The 26010-nt window shown below is 44.3% G+C and overlaps 1 protein-coding gene across 2 annotated transcripts; it reads left to right on the forward strand.

Moving 5' to 3' along the window:
• Positions 1-1884: 1884 nt before the first annotated feature.
• Positions 1885-24832, forward strand: RHOA (ras homolog family member A). 2 transcript variants are annotated; one of them, XM_059856372.1, is made up of 6 exons: positions 1909-1995; positions 9117-9246; positions 18817-18974; positions 21660-21780; positions 23019-23149; positions 23566-24832. In XM_059856372.1, exons 3-6 carry the CDS (start codon positions 18819-18821, stop codon positions 23737-23739), a joined length of 582 nt encoding a protein of 193 aa, XP_059712355.1. In that variant the 5' UTR covers positions 1909-1995; positions 9117-9246; positions 18817-18818; the 3' UTR covers positions 23740-24832. The 2 variants fall into 2 exon arrangements, with proteins under 2 accessions (XP_059712356.1, XP_059712355.1); XM_059856373.1 differs by lacking the exon at positions 9117-9246 and having other exon boundaries at positions 1885-1995.
• The last annotated feature ends 1178 nt before the right edge of the window (positions 24833-26010 follow it).

Below are 26010 nucleotides of genomic sequence, written 5' to 3' on the forward strand. Positions count from 1 at the left end.
AAACACCTGCCAGTGTTTTGTAAACAAAGCAAAATTTCCCAATGGATCATGAAAAATAACCAGTAGACCACAAGGCTCTCTATCAAACAGAAATAAAAAACAATTATGAAAAGAACCTGTGGCCTAGAAATAACTGATTTCTGGTTCAAGTTCCACCAACCCAGTGTCCAAATCACAGATAATTTCCCTATGGACTTCAGGAAAATGAACTTCCGTCTCAGCATAAGAGGTGGAGGTGTACTGGTCAGCCACAGAATAAGTCATCATGGGCCTCAGACTGTACACACTGTCAGTCATCCATCAAGAGCTGGCACCAAACTGTAAAAACCATTTACCACTTTGAACCCAATGTCTGCCTGGTAAGAAAAAGTCACCTTCCTTGCAATGCTTTACAGAACAAACCAGTCCCAGGGAGCTGTTTACTGAAAGGTGCTAAGCAGCACCTTCCCTCTACAGGCACAGGAGTAGTCCATAAAAAGGTCAGGCTAAAGTTAGCTGGCAATGCAGATGTTGTCAAATGAGGGAATAGGGACAAACACTGCAGATCATGCATCAGAAGCAGCACAGCATCAATTTCTTACAGTGCCCAGGTTAAACAGGCCATCCCCAGGTGCCAGCTAAGGGCTGCTGTGCCTGCTGACAATGGAGCCTAAGACACAGCAGAGGCTGTTTGTCATCAACCCTCTCTGTGCACACATTCCCTGTGCAGCGATGCCCCCAGCCTGGGTCCCCTGAGGCCAGTTCCACATGTTGAACCTTCTCAGGTGGGCAAGAAAGGAAACTATGTGGTACCCTTTCTCCAGTGCATCAGCCACAGGGCTCTGCATCCTGGGATGAGGGCAATCCTTGCCACTAAGCTCACCACAGACATACTCAGGAGATGCTGTCAGTGAGTCCAACCCTTCCAGGCCCTGCCTGTGAGCTCCTCAGCTTTCTCCAGCCCCAACAGCACAGCTCAGTGCCTGCCAGGAGCAGAGCTCATCTGCTCCACGGGCATAAACAGACCCACAGACAAACAGGTCACTTTGATGCCACTGCCCCCACCCACCTTTAACTGAATCAATTAGGTTGTAAAAGACCTGAGGTCATCAAATCCAACCTATGACTAAACTCCTGGATGTGAGCCAGACCATGGCACAGAGTGCCACAGCCAGCCTTGCCTTGAATGCCCCCAGGGACAGTGACCCCACATCTCCCTGAGCAGCCTGTTCCAAGTCTGATCACCTGTGCTGTGAAGAAACTCTTCCTGACGTCCAGCACAGAACAGTTTAAAACTACATCCTCTCACCCCATCACGAGTTCCCAGGCAGGGGAGGCCAATTCCCACCTGGCTACAGCTTTCTGCCAGGAGTTGTGCCGAGTGGCAAAGCCATCCCCGACCCTCCTTTTCTCCAGGCTAAACACCCCAGCTGCTCCTCACAGGACTCGTGCTCCAGACCCCTCACCAGCTTCTCTACCCTCCTCTGGACCCACTCCAGCCCCTTAAATCTTCCTCTGAGCTGACGGCCCAGAACCACGCATGGGACCTGCAGTGTGACTCCACCGGAAGAAAGGGGGAAACGAACCACCCACAGTCAAACTGGGCATTGCTATTCAAGTCCCCACCACAACCGCCTTTTCCCCAGAAGGTGCGGAGGGGCCGTACCCAGCACCGATGGCTACTCAGGGGGTAGGCACCGATGAGGCCACAAGGAGGCGGGCAGCTCCCCCACAACGACACGCGCAACCCAACCCGGGCGCTCGCAACTGGCGCGATGTAAATAGCACCGGCATTTTTATAGCGGCCCTTCCCGGCAGCCCCCGCGCGCGGCCGCGCCGATTGGCCGCGGGGCGGGCGGCCGCGCGCGGCCGGGCGGGGCGGCTCGGGAGCGCGGCGCGCGCGGGGCCGGGAGCGCGCACGGCCCGCCCCGCCCCGCCCGTTTCCGCCGCCGCCGCCGCTCGCGCTCGGGCCTGTGGAGCAGGAGGCGGCGGGAGCCGGACCAGCGCAGGCCGCAGGTACCGGGGGGCTCTCGGCCGACCGGGGGGTGCGGGGGGGAGCGGATCGCCGGTTTCTCTTCTCCCCTCCCCCCTTCCCGCCGCCGTCGGCGGGTGGGGCTCACCCGCCCCCGCCGGGAGTCCGCGGCCTGCGGGCGGGGGCGGCCGGACCCGGCCGGGCCTCTCGCCGCCACCGCCGCGCACAGAAGGGGAGGGCTGGCTGGGGTGGCCCCTCCGCGAGTTCCCGGGGTCGGTAACGGGGCCTTTTCCGGGCCGCGGGAGCGGGGGAGGGGAGGAAGGGGCGCGGCTCCGGGGCTCTCCCGCGGGAGCCGCCCGCGCCCCGCCCGGGACCCGGTACCGCCGCCCGGCCGTGGGCGGCGCGGAGGGAGGTGGCGGCGGCTCTGCTCCCGGCCCCGCGGGGTGACACGGGCGGCACCGGGGGTGCCCCGGTGAGTGGCAGCTTGTTGTGTGACGTCACCGGCGGCGGGGCCGCGCCCCGCCCGCCCCGGGGGTCGCGCCCGGGCCCCCCGCGGCACACGGGGCCGTGCCGGGGTGCGTGCGGAAGGTTTGCCAGGGATTTGTGAGCCGTTCATCTTTTATCTTGGGGAGGAATCGGCCTTTGGAGTGAAACTGGAAAGTTTGGGCGGTGTTTTTTTGGTGGGGCGGCTGCAGCAGGCCGGGGAAACGCCGGGGGTGGTTTGACACGACCGGAGGCCCGACAGCCTCACTTGGGCTGAGGACTGCCCGGTGTTAAACGACACTCTGCATAAACCTTTTCTGCCAGGAAACCCGTTCCTTCGAGGGTGAGAGGAACGTCAAGACAACTGTTTGGGTTTTAAAAAAAGACCCAAAAAACTTCTCCCAGAGGTGTGGTGGAGTTAGTTCCTACAGATCTTTAGGATGAAGTATTGTTCCCAGTCCAATGTTACCACATCTGCTTTGATATCCCTTTAAGAGGTGTCTGGAACAGGCGTTTGTTTGTTTTTAGTTGCTGCCTCATATCCAGCTTTTGTTTCTCTCCTGGTACAGTTCACCTGTTTGTTGCAGGGAACCCTTCAGGAGCGGTGGTTCCCACCCACCCTTTCTCTGTGTGCTACAGTATTTGGAGAAAATTAGACACTAAGACCTCCCTAGGTAATGTTAAGTTTGTTGTTGCCCCCCCCGCCCCCCACCCCGAATTTAGCCTAAGCATCAATTCTGCCATTTGTGTGACTTTGAAATGGTGAACTTCTTCCAGAAGCAGACTTTTGTTATCTTCTTTTTATCTCAGAAATCTCAAAAATTAATTTTGTGTGCCCTAAGTATTATTTGTGACTCAAAGTATTAGGTTCTCTGATGTCTTTATTTGGGGATTTTTCCCCAGTGTGGAAATATTAAGTCTTTCCCTCCCTGAAAAGATTGTGAAAATATTTGCTTGCTGTTAAAGGCTTTTCTGATACATGTGTGCTTTTTCCTGCCCTCTTCTGGTCTTACCCAGGTCTCCAGCCACACAGCACTGGCATTTCTCTTTCAAATATACAGAGTCTAATTCTGGCACTGATTTGGACCAAGGCTGCATGTTTAAAAAAAGAAAAACATTAGCCTTATTTCACTTTAATTAGTTCACTGGAATGTTTAACAGCATATTCAGCATAAATGTTTGACTTGAATTTGTACAATTGTACAATCACCCCTAAATTTGGGTGCTTTGTATCATTTAATACTGGAATACATGGGTTTTTCTAAAATAATTTTTGAAGACATGAATGCACCTTCACACTAGGGGCAAAATAAATTCAGTCACGGCGGAACTGAGCTGAGCAGCTCTCATGTTATCCCGCCTCGTTCACCAGGCTCAGGCTCTGGCCGAGTGCCACAGCAGCCAAGCGCCAGAGGCAGGGAGTTCTCTGAGCCAGGAATTGACAGTAAAAACATCCTAAATGATCTTAACTGCCACCAGGATGTAGGACTGGGGATGGCTCTTCAGATAAGCAAATTCCAAATGAAAATGTTTTGGAGGGCTCTTGGAAGAATCATCATATATCCTCATTTTTCTGATACTAACTCTTGGGTTTTCTGTTTTTTACACTTGATATTTTTCTCTCAATGTATTTAAGTTGCCTAGAACCCTATGGGCTCTTCTTCACACCATGTCTGTGGTCTACTCCGTGCTAGATATTTCTGACCTTGGCTACCTTTTCATTAGCTGAGTGTACCTTCTCAGTTTCTCTAACATTTTACTCCCTGTTGCTGTGGTATCATCAGGTTCTTTCCAAGTGTCCACTCAGCTACCATCTTTTACCTTTAATACTAAATCTCATGTCTCTCTAGTTCTGCTCTGTTGCCTTACAATGTGTCTTTAAATGCAGTTTGAACTAACATGGAGGAGAAGTGTAATTGGGTGAGTTTGAGGAAGTTAGCATGTTGATAAAGTACAGCAAGTGTGCCCTTGAAATTTTAAATCAATCCATGATGAGCTTGTCCTAGTAAAACACATAATAAGGGTGAAACTCTCTAATAGAGAACAGTGCAATGCAAAATAAATGTGCCAAATGACAGCTGACCTTCATTCCATTCCCAGGGTACAGCTATGCACCTGCACACACCTGAGTGCATGATGAAAATCCTCTGCTCCTTGCCTTTTGGTATAATTCCTCTCCTGCTATAAATAGTGGGTAGCTAAACAGAAAGAGGTAGTTGCTTATTTCTTTTTGGTAAATCTCAAAAATATCCCAAAATACTGCCTGTGGTACACTAGTTAAGTTACTATTACTTTTACACTACTGTTCAGTGTCTGGGTGCCTTCTGGTCTTGGTGGGATCTGTTACCACTCATTCTGAACAGTGAATAAAGTAGCAAAGGCTAATTGGAGTTGGTAGAGTGACACTGCCCTGTACATCCTCTCTTCTGTCCTTTTCCTATCACCGTATTTTCATTTGGAAAGGACATTTGAGGCTATAAAAGTTGAACTAAAATATCTATAGATCACCTTTTAATTAAGATATTTGCCATCCGCACAACTAACAGCCAGTCCTTCCTAAATGAGTCAGCTAATTAAACTAATCAGAAGAAGGTTTGCTGTCTTTCTCTGACCACTTTTCATGACCAAGGTCCCTTATAAAAGAAACAGATGGAGAGTCACAAGTATACCCAGTAAAATTGGGCAGTACACCAAATATGAGGTTTTGCTTTCCTCAGGCTCTGACAGTTGTGGGTTTTCTGCTTGCTTTTTTATTGTTGTTTTTTAATCAGAAACAGAGCTCAATTCAGTCTCTTTGCTCAGTTAATTAGCAGTGTTTTGCAACCATAAATAGTTCTGTCTCACCTGGCCTGAACTGTCACATTTGGAGCAGGTTGCTAGTGTGGAATGTGTACAAAGGGATTCCTCCTCCTCATCTTCACTGTTTTAAGGAAGATTGTCTTTGCATGTGTCAGTGATTTGAAAGAACTAGCATCTGTCCAAGTACCAGTTATCTCTGTTTGCATTCTTTGCTAGCATTTCATTTTTCTTATATTTTACACCTGGAGGCTCTTTATCCATCACCTCCCGTCTGCTCTGCTGAAATTATGTGAAGTGCGAAGGCTGTCTCACAGTGGGATCTTGACTGGGTGCTGACCAAGTGAATTGGCTCATTTTCTGAACCTCCGTCCAAGAGCTGTTTGGAAAGGCTGGGTTCCATGTAAACCACAGCAGAACTAGGCTTCTGCCCTTGAAATTGAAAATGTTGTTGGGAGGATTTTAAATTATACTGTGGAATGTTGACAGATGAGAATGAGCATGCAATTTGGGATAAAGAAAGTATTAGAAATAAGAATACAGCCTTCAGAAATTAAAGTCCTGAAGTTGACCAGAAAAGGTGACCAAATAAGAAAGTGAAGCCTGGCAAGTCAAATGAAAAATACAAGGACCTGCCAGAGAGACCCTGAGAAACATCATACTAAAAAAAAAAAATTCCAAGTTCATCAGAAACAAGAAAGGTTCAGGATTCTGGAGGGCCAATGATGGAAAAGTGAAAGAAATATTTGATGATAAAGCCATGAGTAGGAAGATGACTTATTCCTGTTTCCTGTGGAGGAGTCCAGGAGTCCGAAGAGGTTCCCTGTGCCAGATATTCTCTTTATGGTGAACAGGACTCATTGAAAGATCGGTCTCTGCTTGAATTGTCAGCAAAGTAATTTATAGAGCAAAGTAATAAATACATTTACAAGATGCCAAGACCAGATGGTGCTTGCCCAAGGGTTCCAAAGGAAACTCAGGCCTGAAATGACCAAATTACTAATTACACTGTGTAACTTCTCAATACCTTGAAGCCACAGAAATAGAGGAGGATTTCTGTGGTAGCAGTTCTTAAAGATAGTTCAGCAGGATATCACAGTTCAGTGCCTTTTTAAAAAGTAGAAGACAAAAAAAAGCTAACCAGATGGACCAACAACGTAGAGTAGCAGAAAGCCAGTGTGGCTTTTGCAAAGGAAATGGTGCAGCTCATAGCTCCTGGGGCTTTTAAATGACTGGAGAAGCACAGAGAAGGGAAGTTTGGGACAAGAGAAGAAGGGGGATCTGTTACATCTCTACTGTTCATCATGTTCATAAATGATCTGGTGAGAAAGGGGTTGAAGATGAAGGGAAGAAAAGATGAGAGCTGATTGGGAAGAATGCAGCTTGTCCTTCTGACACTGAATTACAGGCAGCAAAATGCCAAATGAAATTTGTTCCAGATAAATACAAAGCAGGGGGGTAGTCTTAATTTGTTAGTGCACTGATGGGGTGAAAGTTAATTATTGCCACTTAGAAGGAAGAGCTTGCCATATTTCTGTGAAAATGGAAGTTTAGTGTTCAACAGTGATCATATGAGTTTGTGTGAGGGGCTTTGGGAAAGGAATGAAAAAAGGAAAACAGGGATAGCATCATGTCTCTTAGTCCTCAACACACTGATTAGAGTGTGTTGAGATACAGTGCTTTGAGATACATTGCAACTGGAAAAGCAAAGATGAGGCTGAAAATAGCAATCAGAGATAAGGAATGGATTCCATACAAGGGATGCTTAAAAAGATTTGAACTCCTCAGCTTGGCAAAGACATGACCAAGCAGTCTGGTTGAGATCAAAACTGATGGTGCCTCTCCCTCAGTCTGCACCGAGACCACAGAATGCAGGGCCACAGAGTGCTTTGAATGACAGCGATTTACGTGGCTTCAGAAGCAAACAGGTGGAATGACAGGAGAAAACACTGTCAAATGTTGGGCTGTTGCGCATAAAGAATAAAAAGAAATAATTACCCCCAAGCTGTCTGCTGAGAAAATAAACTTGTGGTGGTATCAGTGCATTTGCTCCTTCTTTTACTCTGTCTGAGATACCTGCATGTGTTAGGCATTGTTGGGCTTGCTGTGTGTTTGATCTGAACCAGTGCAGTTTCAACAGATGTCTTGCGGTGGGAGAGGAGGAGGAAGGAACACTAGTGAGTGTCAGTTGTGGGTACAACTAGATGGCTGTCTGGAGAAGTTAGTGTTAGTTTCTCTTGTCCATACGTGCTTTACTGCCAGCACCTGAATACAGAGCCACCATGCCTAAGCAGAAGCCTGCCTTGCTCAGCATGAGGTGCCCCACGTCCCATCTGACATGCAGGAGGTGTCTGGGAGAAGAGAACACCAAGAAGAAACTGGCTGAAATGCAAAGCATTTTGCAGATTACACATGCATGGAAATCCACAGATCTGCTATAATTACCTCAATATTAAGCCCTAATCTCATTTTGTGCAAAGTTATCTTGGGACTCGGTGTTGCATAAGAGCTCTTGTAAGTCGTTGTGCCTGCAGATAGCAAAGATGGAGTCAGTGGGGGCAAATGAGCAACAATGTTCCATGGAGGGGGCAAGGACAGCAACAGCAGTCACAGATCCTGAAGACAGAATCCTTCTTTCTGCCCCCAAAGTCCAAACTTTGCCTTCAGCCTTGGAGAGGGACTTGTCATGGTAGAGGAAGACAAGGGAGAAATGTTTGAATTAGTCTTCTTCCCTGGGTTCTGAAATGGTGTTAGTTTACTAATTATGTACCCGTAGGGAGGTGAACAGTATAGGGGTGAACTTTGCAGGCAGTTGATCAGGAGCACCCTGCTAAGTTTGGTGTTAACAAAACAGGATGCACATTGACAATGTTAAGACAGAGTTTTGCTTGCACATATTGCTGGTTTAGTTTTTAAAAATTTTGACTTAAACATGCTTAAAAAAGGTCTTTCAGGAACCTTCTTTTGCAGTGTTTTTCTCCTCCCAAGTGTTGAATGTGAATTAAATAACCTGTCTTGGAAAGGAAATGAAGGCATCTGTTTTGTTCATGCTTAAAAAACAGTGTGAGAAAGCCGTACAGATGAAATAGGAGAAAAGTAGTAACTGAACATAGAAAATAGAAAACAGAAGCTCAAAATTGTGGAAAGTAACTGGGAGGAAAAAGGAGCTCAAATAACTATGAAATTATGGATCTAAAAAGTAGAAATGTGATGAGGCCTTGCCATGTGTCCTGCTGGGAGGCCTGCCTGCCTTTGCTTTCAAGCTGGCTCATCCCGTTTGCTCTTGTCCTTGTTTCAGGCCCCAGCTTTGCTCACCGCTCTTTAGGGTCTGAGAGAAGCATCCAGTTTTCTTCTGTGGCTTTGTCTCTTCCAGACTGTCCTTTTTCCAGTTCTGCCGTAGTTGTTCCTCATATGGTCACTGCTGTGTAGTTTAATCATCCGTGTGCCCTGCTCTGAGTCATTTCCAGTTCATTTATAGCCTTTTGACATGGGAGGATCACAGCTGCACACATCAGAAGATGCAGTCATGCAATGGATTCGACATCATCTTAATGGTTTCTGGTTTGTTCCTTTTCTCCTAGTTCTTAATACTGGAATCTTTAAAATTGTGGCACTTAGGAGTATTGAGCTTTTTTTTAAAAGGAATTAACTATATAACCTTTGAATGCTGTCCTTGAGTGGCAGTGATCAGCTCCCAGTCCATCATTTCGTATGGAAAGTTGAGTCTGGTTTTTACATTGCATATCACTTCACATTTCTCTTTTTCAAATTTTATTGCCAAGGCACAGAGCCTGTTAAGGTTCTGAAATCCATCACAGTTAGCCTTTGCCTTTATTGACATCACCAGTAAATTTTGTTGTATAGCTATTTTTTTTCGCTTTTTCAGGTCATTTATGAACATTGAGCTGTGCAGGTTCCGTGGGTGTTTTTCTGAGAGCGCTGAGCATTTCCTTCTGCCTGGTTTCCTATCTTTTGGCAGTTATTTATCTATACACAGAGAACTTCCGTGTAATCAGGTATTCTGATTATCTCATTAAGTTTAAAAAAAAAAAAAAAGTTGAATGATATTGCACACCTAATCTAACCAGATTTGGTAATTGACACCTCTGTTTTGATATATATCTTAGCTCTGAAGATCTCTGGCCTGAAAATTGAAGGGGGCAATGTAATTTTTTTCGAGAGAGATCTTTACATCCTGCAGCAGTTTGAGTTTGAAAGAATGCTAATATGCGGTAATAATAAAGAGAAGTAGGACAATCTTAATGATTGTAATCCCATCAGATTTAAGACATCAATCCCAGGTACAATAATGAAATAAGTAACAAAGTGTTCAGGAAAGAATTAAGGCAGTGTAGCTCAAACTGGACTGGGGGAAATAGAAACAGGAGGTGTTAATTGTTTTAGTTTGGTTCTTAAGTGCAAGTGTTCATCATAGCCTTCAGTTCGTACTTGACAGTAATTGCATGTCGTTTTCAGTGAGAAAAGAATCCAGAACAAAATCAATATGGTTCATATTAAATTTAGTATAAAGGCAAGTGGAGGCTCAAGTGAGTCTGTGTGTAGTGAAGACATGAAGGAGTTGGACTCTTGAGCTGTGTTTTTGAGTGGTCACCAGGAAGAAATGCAAAATGCCCGTAATGGGAAATTTGCAGAGGCTGAAGAAGTGACAAGGAAAACTTCATAATGCAGAAAATGTAATTGACTGCTGGAGTGAGGAGCATGGTATGGCATTCTCTGTTACTGCTATTTTAAAGTCATGATCTGCACTTGAATTAATGCACGGGGTGAAATGTACTGGGGAGTGACCAAGCCGTGGCTTGTTTGCACTTGAAACGCATCTCAGGGTGTGGTTCTCTGATACTGAGTGAATGGGTTTAAGGCTCCTCTCCTGGAGCTGTGCTGCAGCAGCCCTGAGGCATTTGGAACTGGGATGGATAATGTGGGATGGGAAGGTGACACCTCTACCACTTTGTTACTCCTTATGCCAGGAATAGACAGGCACTACTGTCAAAGGTGTAAAAATAATTTAAAAAAACCAACCAGCTTTGTGTTCTGTGTGTTAGGGTGCTCCAGTCTGGAAAGGCTGTTATGTGAGCAGCAGGAAGAGGGTGAGCAGAGGCAAATTGTTCACTCCCTTTCCATTTCGGAATTAGGAGGCAGTAAAAGAAGCTAATAGGGACAATCTTGAATTTGAAGGAAGTGGCTTTAGACAATGTGTAATTAAGTTGTGGGAACTCCCTCCACAGGATGTTGTGTGTGCTGGAAGTTTAGATGGGTTCAAAGGGAGTCTGGACAAGCTCATGGAGGAGAAATCTGTTTGAGGTTACCAGATTCATGGGAACCACATCTGACCCAAGAAGCTCCTGAGCTGAAGGCTGGAGAACATGCAGGGAGAAGCTTCTTGTTCATTTTTCCTCTTCTTTAGTGCAAGAATCCAGTCCTGAGTTGCCAGGCTCTGAGGTGGAGAGACCTAACTCTTAAGACAATGTCCCTATTTCCATGTGTGTAGACCTGCAGTAACAGATGGTCTGTGAGTCTCTAGGTGTAAGTTTAGGTGCAGAAACAAGTTGGTCCAGTGGTCAGTGTCCATGTTGGAGCTGCTTGTGGGACACAGTGCTGGGTGTAGAGGGTTGCACAGGTCATGATTAGGGTGTTTTCACAGAAGACAGTTTGTGTGTTCCTGGGAGCACTTGGCAGTGCTGAGGCTCATTCCTGTAAAGCAGGGGCAGGTGCTCTGTACAGGGAAGGAGAGCAAAGCAAAATGTTTTCAAGCAGATTTATTAGAATCCAAAACAATTTTCTTCTCTGAGAGGAAGATGAATTGTGTGTTGTCACACGGGATTTTTCCTGAAGAGGAAGGCAAGGGCAAAGGCTGTAATTTGATAGGATGAATCCTACTTTGAGACTTCACATGATATCTCAGATTAGATGTGCTGTGTCCACATGACACTCAGCATGGATCTAGTGCTGACAGCTGATTCAGGTTTCCTCCAAAACATTGCACTGGCAGGCTTTATACTCCATGAGGAACCTCCTGCCCCATCACAGCCATTGCAGAGGCAGCATGAACAACACTCTGTGTCCTTAATGAAGGTGCACTGTATGCCCATGCCTATTAAACACCTATTGTGTACTTTTGGATAACTCTTAATGACTGTATAAAATTAATCAGTCATTAAGGGTTCACTGGGGCTGGCAACCAGTGTTGCTAAGACCTAATGCAGTTAAGCTGACCCTGTTCCCAGTTCTGATGATGTAGTACAAAGAGGCTTGAGCTGGTTATTTATGGAGTTAGCTGAGACCTGGGGAGGTTTATTAGCTGGGGCTGAACACAGCTATGCTGCTCCGGATTTAAAGCTGGCTCTGGAAATGTACAGCTCTATTTGCAAGGCACTTTTTCCAAGCTACTAAAACATGCCAGACTTGAGCCTGGTTGATGTAGGCTGAGCTGTAGAATGAACTGTTATCAGAAAGCTGAACACTCAGCTTGCCTTGTCCAAAGACCTTCCCAAAGGATCTGTGTTCAGTGTTTACTATCCTGACCTTCTGTGTCAGTTTTTCAGTTGTACTTCAGTCTTACAACAGAAAAATTCCATTTCTCTGAGGGTTAAATTTAATGTGCAATATCAGTAGCCTGCCTTGTGATTTGCCACCTTTGGAACTTTTTTCAAGTGTAGATTTCATATGTAACCCTCCCAAAAAGCCCCAGCAGATCACTTTTTCTCGCCAACTGCTCCCACATAGTGCTGTAGTTAGAAATAGGTCTATTTTGCAGTACTGTCAAACTGCTTTATGTACTGGCTGCAGTAAGGAATATAAATATAGCTATTTCTCAAAGGTCTTGTTAGCAACACTTTAAATAATGTGGCTTTTTGGTTTATGAGTGGAAGTGTCCACAGGCAAACTTGCACAGAATTAAGAAAACCTCAACCATTACAATGAAGTGTATTGACTGTCCCCTTGATTGAGGTGACCATATTCATGTTTTTAGTGCTTGAATTCTGGTGGCTTGGAATTGAACTGAGGTTCTATCCCAGTAATGCTTGATTTCAGGTCGTTCATGGTGTCAGAAGAGCAGATCACTCTGAGCTCAGTGTGTCTGGCTGTACAGATCAGTTCAGACAATAAATAAGTGGTCGCTTGCCAGGTGTTTTGGGGTATGTACATCTTCAGGATCTTTTAAGAACCCTGGAGCAGAAACATGGGTTGTATCCGACTCCTTTATGTGATTGCGTCACGTTTTTCCATAATTTTTTTTCTTACTTTTATTTCAGTCCCAAGGCTGTTGATTTCCCAGTTTGCAGCTTTTCTAAGAGGTGAATTTGGGTCACAGTTTCTTTTATTTCACAACTATTGCTATGGAAGAGCAGGGCCATCCTGTGTTGGTTTTGTGGGGAAAAATGGCAAGATAGCACACATAGGCTTACATATGCTGAAGGAAGCTGATTTAAGGTAGCAGGATTAGCATTTCAGCAGCAAGCTGCAGTATTTCTGGTATTTGTTTATATGTGCTTTCACTAATGAGAAGTGAGCAGCAAAAAAGGATTATAGAATGTATAGTTGCTGGCATTCTCCATTGGGACTTAAGTGGAGGAGAAGACTGAGATTCTTGCCTGCTGTTGGAAATGTGGGAATCCTGGATTCTGCTCTAGAGGAGTGGTTACGTCCTTCTACTGTTCTTCTCCTGGCCTGTTTGCCTGACCCCTTCCCTGGTCATAGTCTTTAGCCCACTTCACCCACTCAGATGCTCTGTGTTCAGTCTCTTTCTTCACTGTACACAGCTGCTCTAAAATCAGACCTGTTTGCTCCAGGGCTGATCTACTTTGGGCTCCAAACTGCTTTGCTAGTTCTCAGTGTTAATGCCTGACCTTGCTAAATGGCCAGAAGAAAACTGAGAAAAGCCTGCTCATCCCCTCTTGATCCCTGGAGTCTTTGGGGAAAACTCTTTCTTCCTCCACCTCAGACTTGAACAAAAGTGAGTATATTTTAAGAGTAAATGCAGGTACTGAGGCAGAAGCAGTTGAGGGACTGGGACAGAGTCAGTTCTCCCCTGTGGTAGGTAGAGGGCAGGGCCTCACTGGTCAGGGTGGGAGACAGTTGAGCAGGGTTTCTTCTTCTGGTCCCTCAGCGGGCTCCTGTTCCTCCTGCTGCCCAAGTCAGGGCTGACTGAATGAAGGGAAATAAAGCAAGTGAGAAGAGTGCCAGGCTGTAATTCACTCAGCAGCAAACTGCTTCAGTAGTGTGTAGAGGAGTCAGCAGCAAGGCAGTCTTTCTAAGGTTTCAAAACCTTTACCTTCCAACATTTTGGTTTTAAGGACTTCAGCAAGATTAGATGGGAAAGAATTTAAAGGGTGTTCTCCCCCCATCCCTTGCAGCATCCTTACTGCATGCTGAACTGCTTCTGCTGAGTTCTTGCTGACATGCAATAATCCAGAATTATTTTTTTTTTTTACAAAATTCTGCATTATGCAAAGGATCTGCCTGTATAGCATAGCAGGCAACATAAAATTACTAGTAGTTAATTGGTAATTGAAATTAAATATAGTTGTGATACCTGTGTGATCGTAAAGGGCTGTTTCTTCTATCAGTTACTTTCTCAAGGATGAGATCCAGAGTGAGACAGACAAACCTGGCATGTCTCTTGTCAGCCTATCCAACTTCATAATGTCAACAGTGTGTCCACAATCCTCACTCATGCTGTGTGGCCTTGGGACTTGCCAGAGAGGTGGCACTAGAAAAGTTGTTCCTTGGAAAAATAAATAACATGCTGAAGAGGCAAATTCCCTTGCAGTAAAGAGTAATACTTGGGGGGAGTATGTTAAAACATGGAAAAAAATATTTTCCCTATTTCTAATTCTTCTGGAGTATTTGGTGGATTCCCTTAACAAGCAGGGCTTTATGCTGCAGGAGTCTTGGAGCCTCACTGCACTGAGAAACAGCAGCCTCCTGTAACAAGGATATTAGTGTGGCAACTCTGCAAACAGGAGCTCCTTGTGTTGTAACCTCCTGTGATGTTAGTGGGATTGAGCAAATGATGTCTAAAGCTCCTGTAATACCTGTGAAAGACACAGGCTGAGGCTGGGGAAATGTCATAATTGAATCTCTTCCATTCAGATGAGTCACTTGAGTCATGTTGTGAGAGTTTCCACTTTGAATCTAGCAGACTAGCTGGTTTTGAGAATCCTATAAATGCAAAGGGGAAAGAGTGGTTCATTTAAGAGGAGGAAAAATTGCAGATCTCTTGCCTTGCTGAAGAAGACAGCACAGGTTCTCCTGGAAGATCACTGCAGCCATTCTGCTACACTAATTGGGATAAATTATTTCTTGCTCAATGTTCTGCATGCATCATCAGTGATGCAGTTCCAGCAGCTTTCTGGGTTTATTGGATGCTCCCTGCTCTGTGTGTTGTGTAAAAGATGAATGTACTTTCATTCAGTTACAGTGAGGCAGTAGTAGCTTGGGTTTGGTCTGTTTGTTACACCCTCTCAGGTAGTTCACAGAGGTTTTTTAGCTCTAAATGTAGGCACTGGTAAAAAGCTGTGCTGCAATAAATAGTAAATTGTATGTAATATGCATCTTAAATTAAACTCTATAGGCCAACAAAGTGGTTTGATTTTCACATACTGCTGATACAAATTTGATGTATTTCCATGTTTCAGAATACTTGATGAAGAAAACCAGAGCATGTCAGAATGCACCAGAAAGACCCAGCTGCTGTGAATGCTGTTAGTGTTGTCCTTGCAACACGCACCACTAAGATGCAGCTCCATTCTAACAATCCATTTTTTTTTCTATTGTGCTACCAAGATGTTGTTTTTCTGAATCTTTGCCAGACCTGACAACCCCTTACAGCTGCCCACTGGAGAGGAATGTATTTATTTTAGCTAAAAATAACTAGCTGAAATATGCTGATCTGTACACTGAATCCTCTAAATTAGGAAATTCAAGGAATTCCTAAATTAGAAAGTGTTGGATCAAGGTTGGATGAGGCTCTGAGCAACCTGGTCTAGTGAAAGGTGTCCCTGCCTGTGGCAGGGGGTTGGAATTATATGATCTTGGAGGTTCCTTCCAACCCAAACCATTCTATGGTTCATTGATAACGATAAGTAGAAAGAAGTGGTTGTGATGTTTGGTGACTTCCTTCCAAGGTGGGTGGAGGTGTCTGTCTGTGATCAGAGCTGACATCCTGAGGTGTTTATATCTACCCAGCATTTATAATCTAGACTGCTTCTGAAAATTGGAGATTTTAAGTGGTGATCTTTGCCTCCTGAATTGAATTTTTTACAACACACTTGTTCTAGAAGGAATTTTTTTGTGGTAATGCTGTGAAACTAAAGTAAAATATATGAGGATGCCATGGGTCACCAAAAAATTATTGTGTAGTTGAGGCTTTTTGTGATGGTCTAGAAGGATCGTCTAGAAGCTGATGTTGAGGGAATTTTAATTCCCTAGATTTTGAATTTACTAGATGGAGGGGACTGTTGGGCAAGTTTGGTCTGTCCTGGTGATGGTCCTGCACAGAGCTCTGTGAGCTGGAGAGCCTCATGGGGCAGGTCCTGAGCAGTGGGAAGGAAGTGGTTGGGCACACACTGCTGAAAGGCATCTTGGGTCCAAATGATGTCAACACATCTCAAGAAGCATTCAGGACAGAGAGTCTCATGATAGGCTTTTCTCAGGAAAAATATACTGAGGAGATAAAATAAAGCTCCTGAAATAATTTTGATATATATATCCATAAATTTTTCAAGCTTTTTTGGGGAAGGATTTGTAGAAAGATCTGCATTAAACAATCGGTTTGTCGGGTTTTTTACACAATTGTAGTTTCCTTGTAGACCTTAGGCATAGGTATGTAGAAGGCCAAAACATAACATTTAACTGGCAAGGAACACTTAAAAAATAATCTGAGTGATGTAAGTGTTTAGAAGAAGATAGGGTTACTCTGATACTCCATTGAAAAATACAGTTATCTGTAGGTGATGCCAAAAGGTCACCTACCCTGGGTGATACTGCAGGGAACTCAAGGCATCACAGGCCACTCCCAGCCACAGCACAGAAGGGAGAAGGAGGGGGGATGGCAGGGAAGGACAGGTTTTGTCAGCCACCCACTGTGTCTCCAGGGTGGTTTCATCAATGGCCTAGATAATTATCTGGGAATCACTACTATTAAGCTTGCATCCAACAGACCATGATTAAACTGGAGGACAGAGCTAGAACCTGAAGGTAGAATAGACCATCAGTCACTGTAAGGACAAATAGAAGTGTGGCAGTGGATACTCAGCTGTGTGAAGAGAGAACTACTCACTGTATAGACATCTGAATGAAAAAAGTCTGTGAGCTATCAGGAATTAAAAGCTGACTGTATCAACAGTGTTGTCTTCAGGAGAGGGGAAGAAGAAAGAAAAAGACACATAATTCCAGATTGGTGTTTAAGCAGGGTATCCCAGAAGATCAGTGAAATTAATCCTTCTGCTCTGGGCACTCTTCACAGAGCCCTATGAGAAATGCTGGATTCAGCTTTTGGGCTCCACACTTTGGTAAATTTGTGCCCATTGGACTCCGCCCAGAAGGGAGCAATGGGAAAGTCTGGGAAATATGACTTACAGAGAAGGCTTGAATAAACTGGCATTGTTTAGCCTGAAGAGAAGACTAAATGAAAGCATGTATTCTCAACTGCACCGGGGAAAGGGAATAATCAATTTCCTTATGGCCACAAAAACCAGCATAAACAGTAATGGGCTTATATTACATCAGAGAAGGGTGAGGGTACACTGAGGGACATTTTCTCATTGTAAACGTTGTGGAGCACACGAGTAGATTACTTCAGAGGTTTTGTAGGACTTGAAGGGCAGATTAGCCAAAACTGACATTAAATAGAAGTTACAAGTAGTTGATCTTGAGTTGGTACAGAGGACAGATAATTTCTAGTTCTGTAAAATTCAAATACTACCATTGCTAGAAAGGATTCAAAATCATCTAAAACAATGGAAAGAAAACTTTAACAAGACTTGGATCATTTAAAACCTTCCACAAATGTAAAAATTACCCCAAGTCTCTAAAGGTAAATAACTAACTTGTCTGCATATATATCTGCTAGGTGAAAGAAACTCACTTTAGACATGGATTTAGATCACTTGAGCAGTGGTGTTTTGACAAGGCTGTCCTTGACCCTTGCTGCTTGGTGGGTTGAAATGGTACCTGGAACATTCTCTGTACCTGGAGCAGAAGTACAGAATCTCTTTAATATCCACTGCTTCCTCACCACCTAACAGTACCAAAGTTTGCTTTTAGATGGTAGTTTTACCTTTTTACTTGATTTCATGAGGCAAGAGAAGAGGTGAAAAGGAGAAAATGTTTTTTCTGTGTCCTTTAAATCTCTCCTGGGCTTCTTTGAGGCCTTCTCCCCTTGTCAGCAGCCCTGGTCATCCTCATAGAACTTTGTTCTGGGTTTGTCATGGCAAAAGTTAACTCACAGAGTGCTCCCTCTGTGGTGTTTTGGTCATGCAGTCATAGGTATTGTGGTGTTTGCTCCATTTCCAGGAAGCTTCATGGCATGACTAAGCGGCTTCCCCTGGAGTCCCTTTGTGTTCTGGAGAAAAAAGTTGTTATGGGTCTGTCCTCACTGCACTCTGCTGTAGAAAGGTCACTCCCTGAATCTCTGGCTTGTCCCTGCATCGGTCACAAATAAACACCTGGAGAAAAGAGAGAGCAAACACATACATAGTGCTGGTTTTGATTGCTTTGCCAGATCCAAAACAACCATATGCTTTGGCCCCACCCTGACTCCAGGCTTTCCTTAAAGCTTTTTAAGCTTTTGTACTGTCTTTTTGAGGCCAGAGTTGCTCATGAGCAGGTCATGATACAGACCAGTCAATGGTCCTGATACAGACCAATCAATTCATCGTTGATCAATTCATTGCACAGCAGAGATCTGCATGGAGTACCACGGGGGTCTCCACTTCTGAGTACCCCCTTCTCTTACTGCCAGCTGACAGCAGGCTCTGTTAACCTGGGAGCAGGTTAATGCCCAGGAAAGTGGGCTGAGGAGTGAGATGTATCCTGCCAAAATCCTTTGCAGAGTGGTGGTTGTACTCTGAGGAGCTGGTTACCTTGAGATCCTTCTGTTGGTGCTCTGACGTGGCAGCAGGTGCTCCTCAGTCCAGCTGACTGGTACTTTGTAGTTAAGACAGTGTGCTAAGAAAATGTTACTGCCCTTCAATTGAAGCATCTTGTATATGATTACCTGCAGTACACTTCTGAGAGGGTACCCTGGGACAGTGCTGCTCACTCACTCATTGTCTCTGGGTGCTGCTATCTCAGCCTTTAGGACAGAAAAATAAATGCTAAACCAGGCCCATCTCCTCTCCTTTCTATTATTCTTGCACCTAGTGGGCTCACTGGTGTGGTGGTAAGTGCTGGGGAGTGTTTTTTCTTAAAAGGATGGGAATCTGAACTTACCCGAGTCCAGATATGTCTGTTTCTCTAATTTAAAAGGTCTTATTAATTGAAGACTTGGTGTTTATTAATTATTAGTATCTCAGTTAAAAGCTGTAACAGTTGAATTAACAAGTCATTGTTTTGTTTTTCAGCCATGGCAGCCATTCGAAAAAAGCTGGTTATAGTGGGAGATGGTGCCTGTGGAAAGACCTGTCTGCTGATTGTATTTAGCAAAGACCAGTTCCCTGAAGTGTATGTTCCCACTGTCTTTGAAAATTACGTAGCAGATATTGAAGTGGATGGAAAGCAGGTATGTGAACCCTTCTCTAAGAGCCAGAATAAACTGGTGTTTGTTCAGAATAGCATGGACACACACTTACTTAATATTTAAAAATATATTTACAGTAGAAGCATTAACCACATATTAAGGATGTTCCTGTGGAAAAAAATACTGGCCTTGCTAGAAAGTACTCATATCCAATGTCTAAAAGATGCTTCTTCTAACTGTACACAAGCTGAGGTTCTAAAAGCCATGCAGTCAGTCTGAGCAGAATGCTGCAGTAGGCGGGAGAGGATGGAGCAATGCAAAGATGCTGAGGGCATTGGAGCTGCTGGCCTTTGGAACAGAGTCCCTGTTTTAATGGGTACCTGATATTGTAATTAACAAAGACTAATTCTTGGAGAGGTTTTTCTTCATACCTACTCCTGGCAACATGCAGCATCCTTCTGAGAACAGATGACAGACAGGTAGATAAGAGGGTTGATTTTTGTAGTGTACATCAGCATCACCTGTCCTGCTTGTCTGAAGGAACACAGTTCTTAGCACTCAAGTGTAGCCACAGTTCACTGAGCTTCATCTTCAGTTTGTATTTCAGTAAACTAATTATTAAAATATTTCATTTTAGTTTTAAATATTTTGAAAATCTGATTTTAATCAGTGGAACCTCTTGAGTTCTTTTGTTTACCATACAAGCAGACATGTCAGACACCTGCTCCAGGGGGCAGCTGTAGGTGCTGATCCCTGGGTAGGTTGCCTTCTGCAGTTCTGTCAGCAAGGTGCTGGGTGATATGCAAAATTGTCACTTTCCAGAATACTCCAGAAGCACACAGAGTAGGACCTTTGCACCTTAAAAGCTCAGCTATTTACAAACCCTCTCAGGCAGGCACAGCCTGTGTCTGTTTGGGTGCTGTAACCACATAGAGCTGACTCTGCCGTGGGACTGCAGGTCAGGCATGTGGCAGGTCTTGGTGCTGATGGTGCTGAGCTTCCCTGTTTCGTCCCTCTGGGACCTTGCCTTTGCTCTGGGCTCAGGTACAGCCAGGACATTTTTCAGTCCATTCTAGTTCAGATGCAGTGACTGTCGATCCTGAGTGGAGAAAAAGTTTTTGAGCTAGTTTTGGACTTTATGTTAAATTTGATTTTCTGGAGCTGCGGGGATGGGTTATTTATGGATTTAGTCATGATGGTTCTTGCTATTTGAGTCTAAAAAGAGCTTTCCTCTCCTATAATGTGAATCAGTAAAAGAAAATTTACTTTTAGACTAATATTAGGACATGTTTGTTCCTCAAACTTGTGTACAGTTTCTATATTGTATTTTAGACTCTAAGGACTATTGTTTGAAATATGTGTGATATCCATTTCTCTCTCTTATCACCAAGTCTAACTTCCTCATTCCTTTCTGCCTGAATCTCTGCATCTCTGAAGGAGTGAATAGGGAGTCATGCCCTATCAGCTAGATGCAGCCAGTAGCTAAAGGAAAATAGCACGAGCAGCTTGAGCAGTATCAGCTGATTTTATTTTTGTAACTAGAGGATATATTTTACCTAAGCTCTCGGTCTTCAGAAAATTTGATCACAAAAGTTTATAGGAGAGCAGTGCTTAAGCCTCTTCTGTTTGACAGCCACTTAACCTCTGTCTTCCTAGACATGCATTACCAGAAATGTCCAGAAGTCATATGAAGATAAAGAAGTGATGGTAGCAGATGTGGTGTTTTAGGAGCTGATTCCAGTGTCATAGACATCTCTTTAAAAAATCAACATTTGCCACAGAATTCACATTTGCAGCTGCAGAGGTGATTCTGAGAGGAGGAGTATTTCTGACTGAAATACAGAAGATTATTTTGTATATGTGTGCAACTCAAGGCTTTGTCTCTTCACGGTTTAAACAGACAGTTGCATTGCACATGCAGGCTCACGTTTGGGTTCCAGTTCTGCCCATCTGTCTTTATCTGAGCTGCTGTGGACTTTTTTCCTGGAATTTTTGAATGCAAGGGTTTAAAGGAGGCACCCACTCCATTGTGAGGGCAGACTCATCAGAGAATCTTAAGCAAGAGTATATGTACCTAAAGAGCTTGATTATAGTTTTTGAAGTCCTTTGCTTTAAATGTTGCTAGTCCTTCTACAGTTTTAAACAATCCTGTTGGGGTGTTCTCACCTAGCTCCAGCAAAAGTAGAAAAATTGAGAACATTAAGTACTTTACTTCTTAGTAAAAAGAAGCTTTACGCACAAATCAGTTTTGTTAAATTTGTGCTCAAATAAGTACAATCTTGACATTTAGTCATCTTGATCTTAGTCACTAAATGTTCCAGCTGTAAACCCATTGAAAAAGTGCATAATCCTAAAAAGCATATAGTTAGTCCACTTTCACTGAAAACTGGTATTTCTGGGATGGTTGTCAGAGAGTTTCCCAGTCCCAGAGAGTTTGGAGCTGATTCCCTTCAATTCTTCTGTCTTGCTTTCCTGCTGGTAGCTTTTATGTCCTTTTAGAGAACAGTGGTCATAGGTATAAAGAAAAGACTCATAAGCAGCAATAAGTTGATTTTTGGAGTTACAGAATGTAAAATTCCTAATAGTTCTCCTGTCAAAGTAGTCTCCTGTAGTCTCCTCCTTTTGAGTGGTATTGACTGAAATATTTTATTCACTCCTGTTGTGTTCCTGGCTTCTGAATCAGAACTTTCCTGGTGATCTGACTAACCCCTTATCTTAATTTTGCAGGTTGAGTTGGCTTTGTGGGATACAGCAGGACAGGAAGACTACGATCGACTTAGACCGCTTTCTTATCCAGATACTGATGTTATACTTATGTGTTTTTCAATTGATAGTCCTGATAGTTTAGGTAAGTAGATCTCTCTGAATCAGAACCACTTCTCTATATCAATATATTCCCCTTGGAAATTGCACTGTAGAATGTATTTCCCTTGGGAGCTTTCCTAGTTTCAGAATTGCTGCTGGTTTGAGTGTGTAGTTTTCAGACATTAGGGAATTCTCCAGCAACACTGAGCATCACAAGAGCTGCAGCAGCACTCTGTGTTTGCCCAGATTGTAAAAATTCTCTTCCCTCTCCTCCCTTCCTGCTCACCAGTATCTGGGTGCCAGGGTCCCTTGGAGCAGTGAACTGCCAGGCAGCTTTTCAGGTGTGCAGCATCTAGAGGCCAGCACACCTGAGCACTCCAGGTGCAGCTGCAGAATTGGTATTTTGGCTGTAGTGCAAAAACTAGCTTCAAAACCCTTGTCTAAGTTGTTCCTTCAAGCAAGAAAATATGCCATATTACATAATAGTGAATGTCTCTTCAAAAGCTGAATGGAATTTCATGAAGATAAAAAGTGGTTATGCAGCCTGCAGGTACATCCACTGGTGAATCTCAAATGTCTAAGAGCTTATGAAAGCACAGCCAGATGTTTTAGGCTGTTCAGCACTTCCTGCTATACACAACTTGTCAAGGTTTTGCTTTCAAAAACCCCCAAGTCCTCCTTTCACTAAAAAACTAAAGTCATGTAGGGATGTGAGGAGGAGGTTGCTTGTGTATGAGAACAAATTCATTTGCTGCATGTAGGGAGAAATGGCAGATTGAAAATTACTTACCACAAGCCTTTGTTTCTATGTATCTGTAATTAGTGTGTTGAACAGTTCTGCTGCAGTAAGGGGAGAGCTGAGAGGGGTTGTTTTGTGTTGCTTTGGGAAAAGAAGTGAGGTTAAAACTTAGGCTTTGTTATTGTGCCCATCTCTAACTTCTGGAGATAAATAAAATGTTTGTCTTGAAGCGAAATTTCCTTAACTTTCCAGTCCAAAATTCTGCATGCTGTTCTTCAAAGTCTCTTGTGCTAACCCTTGTCAGGTAGCTGCTGAGAAAAGCCAAAATGTTACATGTCCTTCAGCCTTCACATTACCACAGACAGGCTTGTCTTTTTTGGTAACACCAGAACAGGTCTATTTGCTTCCTTATGAAGAGTAGAAAAAAGGCATCAGTGTGGATTATCAAGTTACAACGACTCAGGCAGCGTGTAAAAGCTTTAAAATAAAACTCTCCCCAGGAATGGGGTTTGTACAGTCATGTCTCTATTTATTTTCTTCAGAAAACATCCCAGAGAAGTGGACCCCGGAGGTGAAGCATTTCTGCCCCAACGTGCCTATCATCTTGGTAGGAAACAAGAAGGACCTGAGGAATGACGAGCACACAAGACGAGAGCTGGCCAAAATGAAGCAGGCAGGTTCCTTTCAGAGCCTTACAATAAATGGCAGAAGTGTGTGGTGGTTGAAGCAGAGCATTAAACAGGCACCCACAGCTGGCTGCTGGTTTCTGTGGGCTGTCTGATCAACGCCTATATGGAGGCATTGATTTGGGGATTTGTTCATAGGCTTTTTTACAGCGGTGGCAAAGAATTGCATAAATGCTTCATCAGAAATAGGCAGTCACTTGCTCATTTCAAAAAGTCTTGCAGCTTTCAAGCTCAGAGATATCAGAAAACTGAACGTGTCCTCTGGCATTGGATTTTTAACTAACCAGTTCATTACGTGTGCTTAATCCAGAAATTCCTTTGCATTTGTTGGGAAGCTGGGTGGGAAGGGGAGGAGCAGTGTGGGTTTGGGCTGTTCTCACCTGCTGCTTTTGTGCTGTTGCAGGAGCCTGTCAAACCCGAGGAAGGCCGGGATATGGCAAACCGCATTGGTGCATTCGGGTACATGGAGTGTTCGGCAAAGACCAAAGACGGTGTCAGGGAGGTGTTTGAAATGGCCACTAGAGCTGCTTTGCAAGCCCGGCGTGGCAAGAAAAAGTCCGGGTGCCTTCTCTTATAAAGCGTGGCCAGAGGAAGATGGCCAAAGCAGCACCCTGCACTTGAGTAATTTTGAAGTGCTGTTTATTAATCTTAGTGTATGATTACTGGCCTTTTTCATTATCTATAATTTACTTAAGAGATTTAAAAATCGAGTCATCTTGCTACCAGTATTTAGAAGCCAACCATGATTTTTATAACAATCTGCATCAAATTCATCTGTGCACCCAAGGTTAACCTCAACATTCCTCTAACAAACCTTTTCTGCACTCACAGGATATGCCAGGCGCTAATTGAAGACAATTCTCTATCTTCTTTCTTGTCTCTATAAAGAGAAAAAGCTGTCAGCACAGAGGATTGGTCTGTAACTACTTTATAACTAACGTCCTATTCTAATTGAGTACAACCGTTACATGGCTGTATGGAATCAAGAGTAGCTTCAGTGCTATCACATTTAGGAAGATCTGATTTTCATGGCTTGGTGTAAAACATTAATTTGAAAATGTGATCACTCTGAAATGACCAAGTCCCATTCAGCTAAGGAAAAGTGAGGGTTCTGTGGTTTCATGTTAGTTACCTTTTAGTTACTGTGTAATTAGTGCCAGTTTAAATGTATGTTACCAAAAATAAATCTATTTACCCCAGCTTAGATGTAGTATTTTTTGTATAATTGGATTTCCTAATACTGTTACTTGTAACCTCTGCGTTAAGGTGTTCTGGGTTTTTTAAGAAACTGTATTTGAAAATAAAGTCCGGTGGAAAGCAGCTGATCCTCTTCCCCTGTTCATTTGTAAGAGTCTGACCCATTTGAATGATATGAGTGGTCTGCACACCCAGGAGGAGTTTTTCCATAACATGTTGTAGGGATGAGAAAAGACAGCCTGCTCACACTCAAAGCTTCTGAACTGTTCAGTTGCCTTAAATTCATTGCTGGACCCAGTTTCAAAACTTTAAAAAAAAAAAAAAAGAAACTTTTTGTGTAAGTTTGGTTACCATGTAGTGATCAGACTCCTAACCTGTGAACTTCTTGCTGTTCTGCAGCCAACTAAACTCTTTCTGTATTTTCATTTTTCCAAGAACTAATAGAATAAAGGCAGTTTTCTAAGCTCCCTGTATCCTGGTGTCTGTATTCCTCACTCTGAGTTTTTGTCCCAGCATCTGACAGCCTGAATTAGAAATAGCATTTTTGATAAAGCTGAGAGAGAATTTGCTGAGCAGTTGCAACTGCTTTAATACTTATTTTTATTTCCCAGCAAGGGATACCCATCTGCTGCTTGTGGTGCTTTCCAAATGCTACAGCCTAGCTGAGTTGCAGTATCTCACCTGGCCCCCACAGTGAGCAGCAAAGCTTCCCAGGAGCTTTTGATACTCAGCGAGATCAGAGTGCATCAGTTGAGTTGGATTTGTCAGTCCTGAGCATGGGACTAGAGGAGCAGGAGGAGGCTGTGTAGGAGGAAGGGAGGAGCAGATGCAGTGTTGCTGTGGGAGCACGTGATGGTTTGCAGCAGCTGGGCTGCGCTGGAGCAGTGGCAGAGGTTGCACGAGGCAGGGTGCTTGACATGGCATTGCATGAGGGAGGCCTTCAAGCCCTGCAGCATGGGCTGGGCTCAAGGTGTGGGCCCTGTGCTGCACCCATGCTGGAGAGTGGATTGTGCTGCTCCTGGGGAGGAAAGGCTAGGGAACAGAAGTGGGCATCTCCATGCTCACACTGGTATGAACAGCAGCTGCTGCCGAGCTGAGACCCTCCTCACTGGGCTGGGTGGGAGGGAGTCCAGCTGCTGATGACAGTCCATGTCTGAGCACCTGGCTGCATCCCATAATGGCACACAAAACACCTGTTTTTCCTTTTTTTGGACAATTCCTGATTGTTTTTCCTGCAGCAAAGGAGAAACAGACCCAGCCATAGGAATGCCCTGTACCTCTGGTCCTTGTCCTTCCTCTTCAGCCACAGACACCCAGAGTGAATTGTCCGACAAGCCCAGTGGTCTCACCCACCCCACCCTTCCCTCCTTCCTCTCCTGGGTGTTTGTCCTCCCCCTGCAGGGTGACTGGGTTGAACAAAGCAGGAAGTTCTCAACTGCGGCAGTGGGGCTGCCAGGGAGGATTTAATTTGCTGGCCTGTTGACAAATTTAGTTGCTCATTTGCAGTTTCCTTTTTTGGGGGGGTGTTGCAGTTGAGCAAATCTAGGGGTTTTCAGCCTTGCAGGGTTGCAGTCTGCTGCGGCCACAGTTACAGAACAGCTCTTACAGGGGTTTGGAGTCAGGTCACCTGTTCCTCAAAGCCTGTGGCTGT

This window comes from Haemorhous mexicanus, chromosome 11 (assembly GCF_027477595.1).
Source record: "Haemorhous mexicanus isolate bHaeMex1 chromosome 11, bHaeMex1.pri, whole genome shotgun sequence".
Classification (NCBI taxonomy): domain Eukaryota; kingdom Metazoa; phylum Chordata; class Aves; order Passeriformes; family Fringillidae; genus Haemorhous; species Haemorhous mexicanus.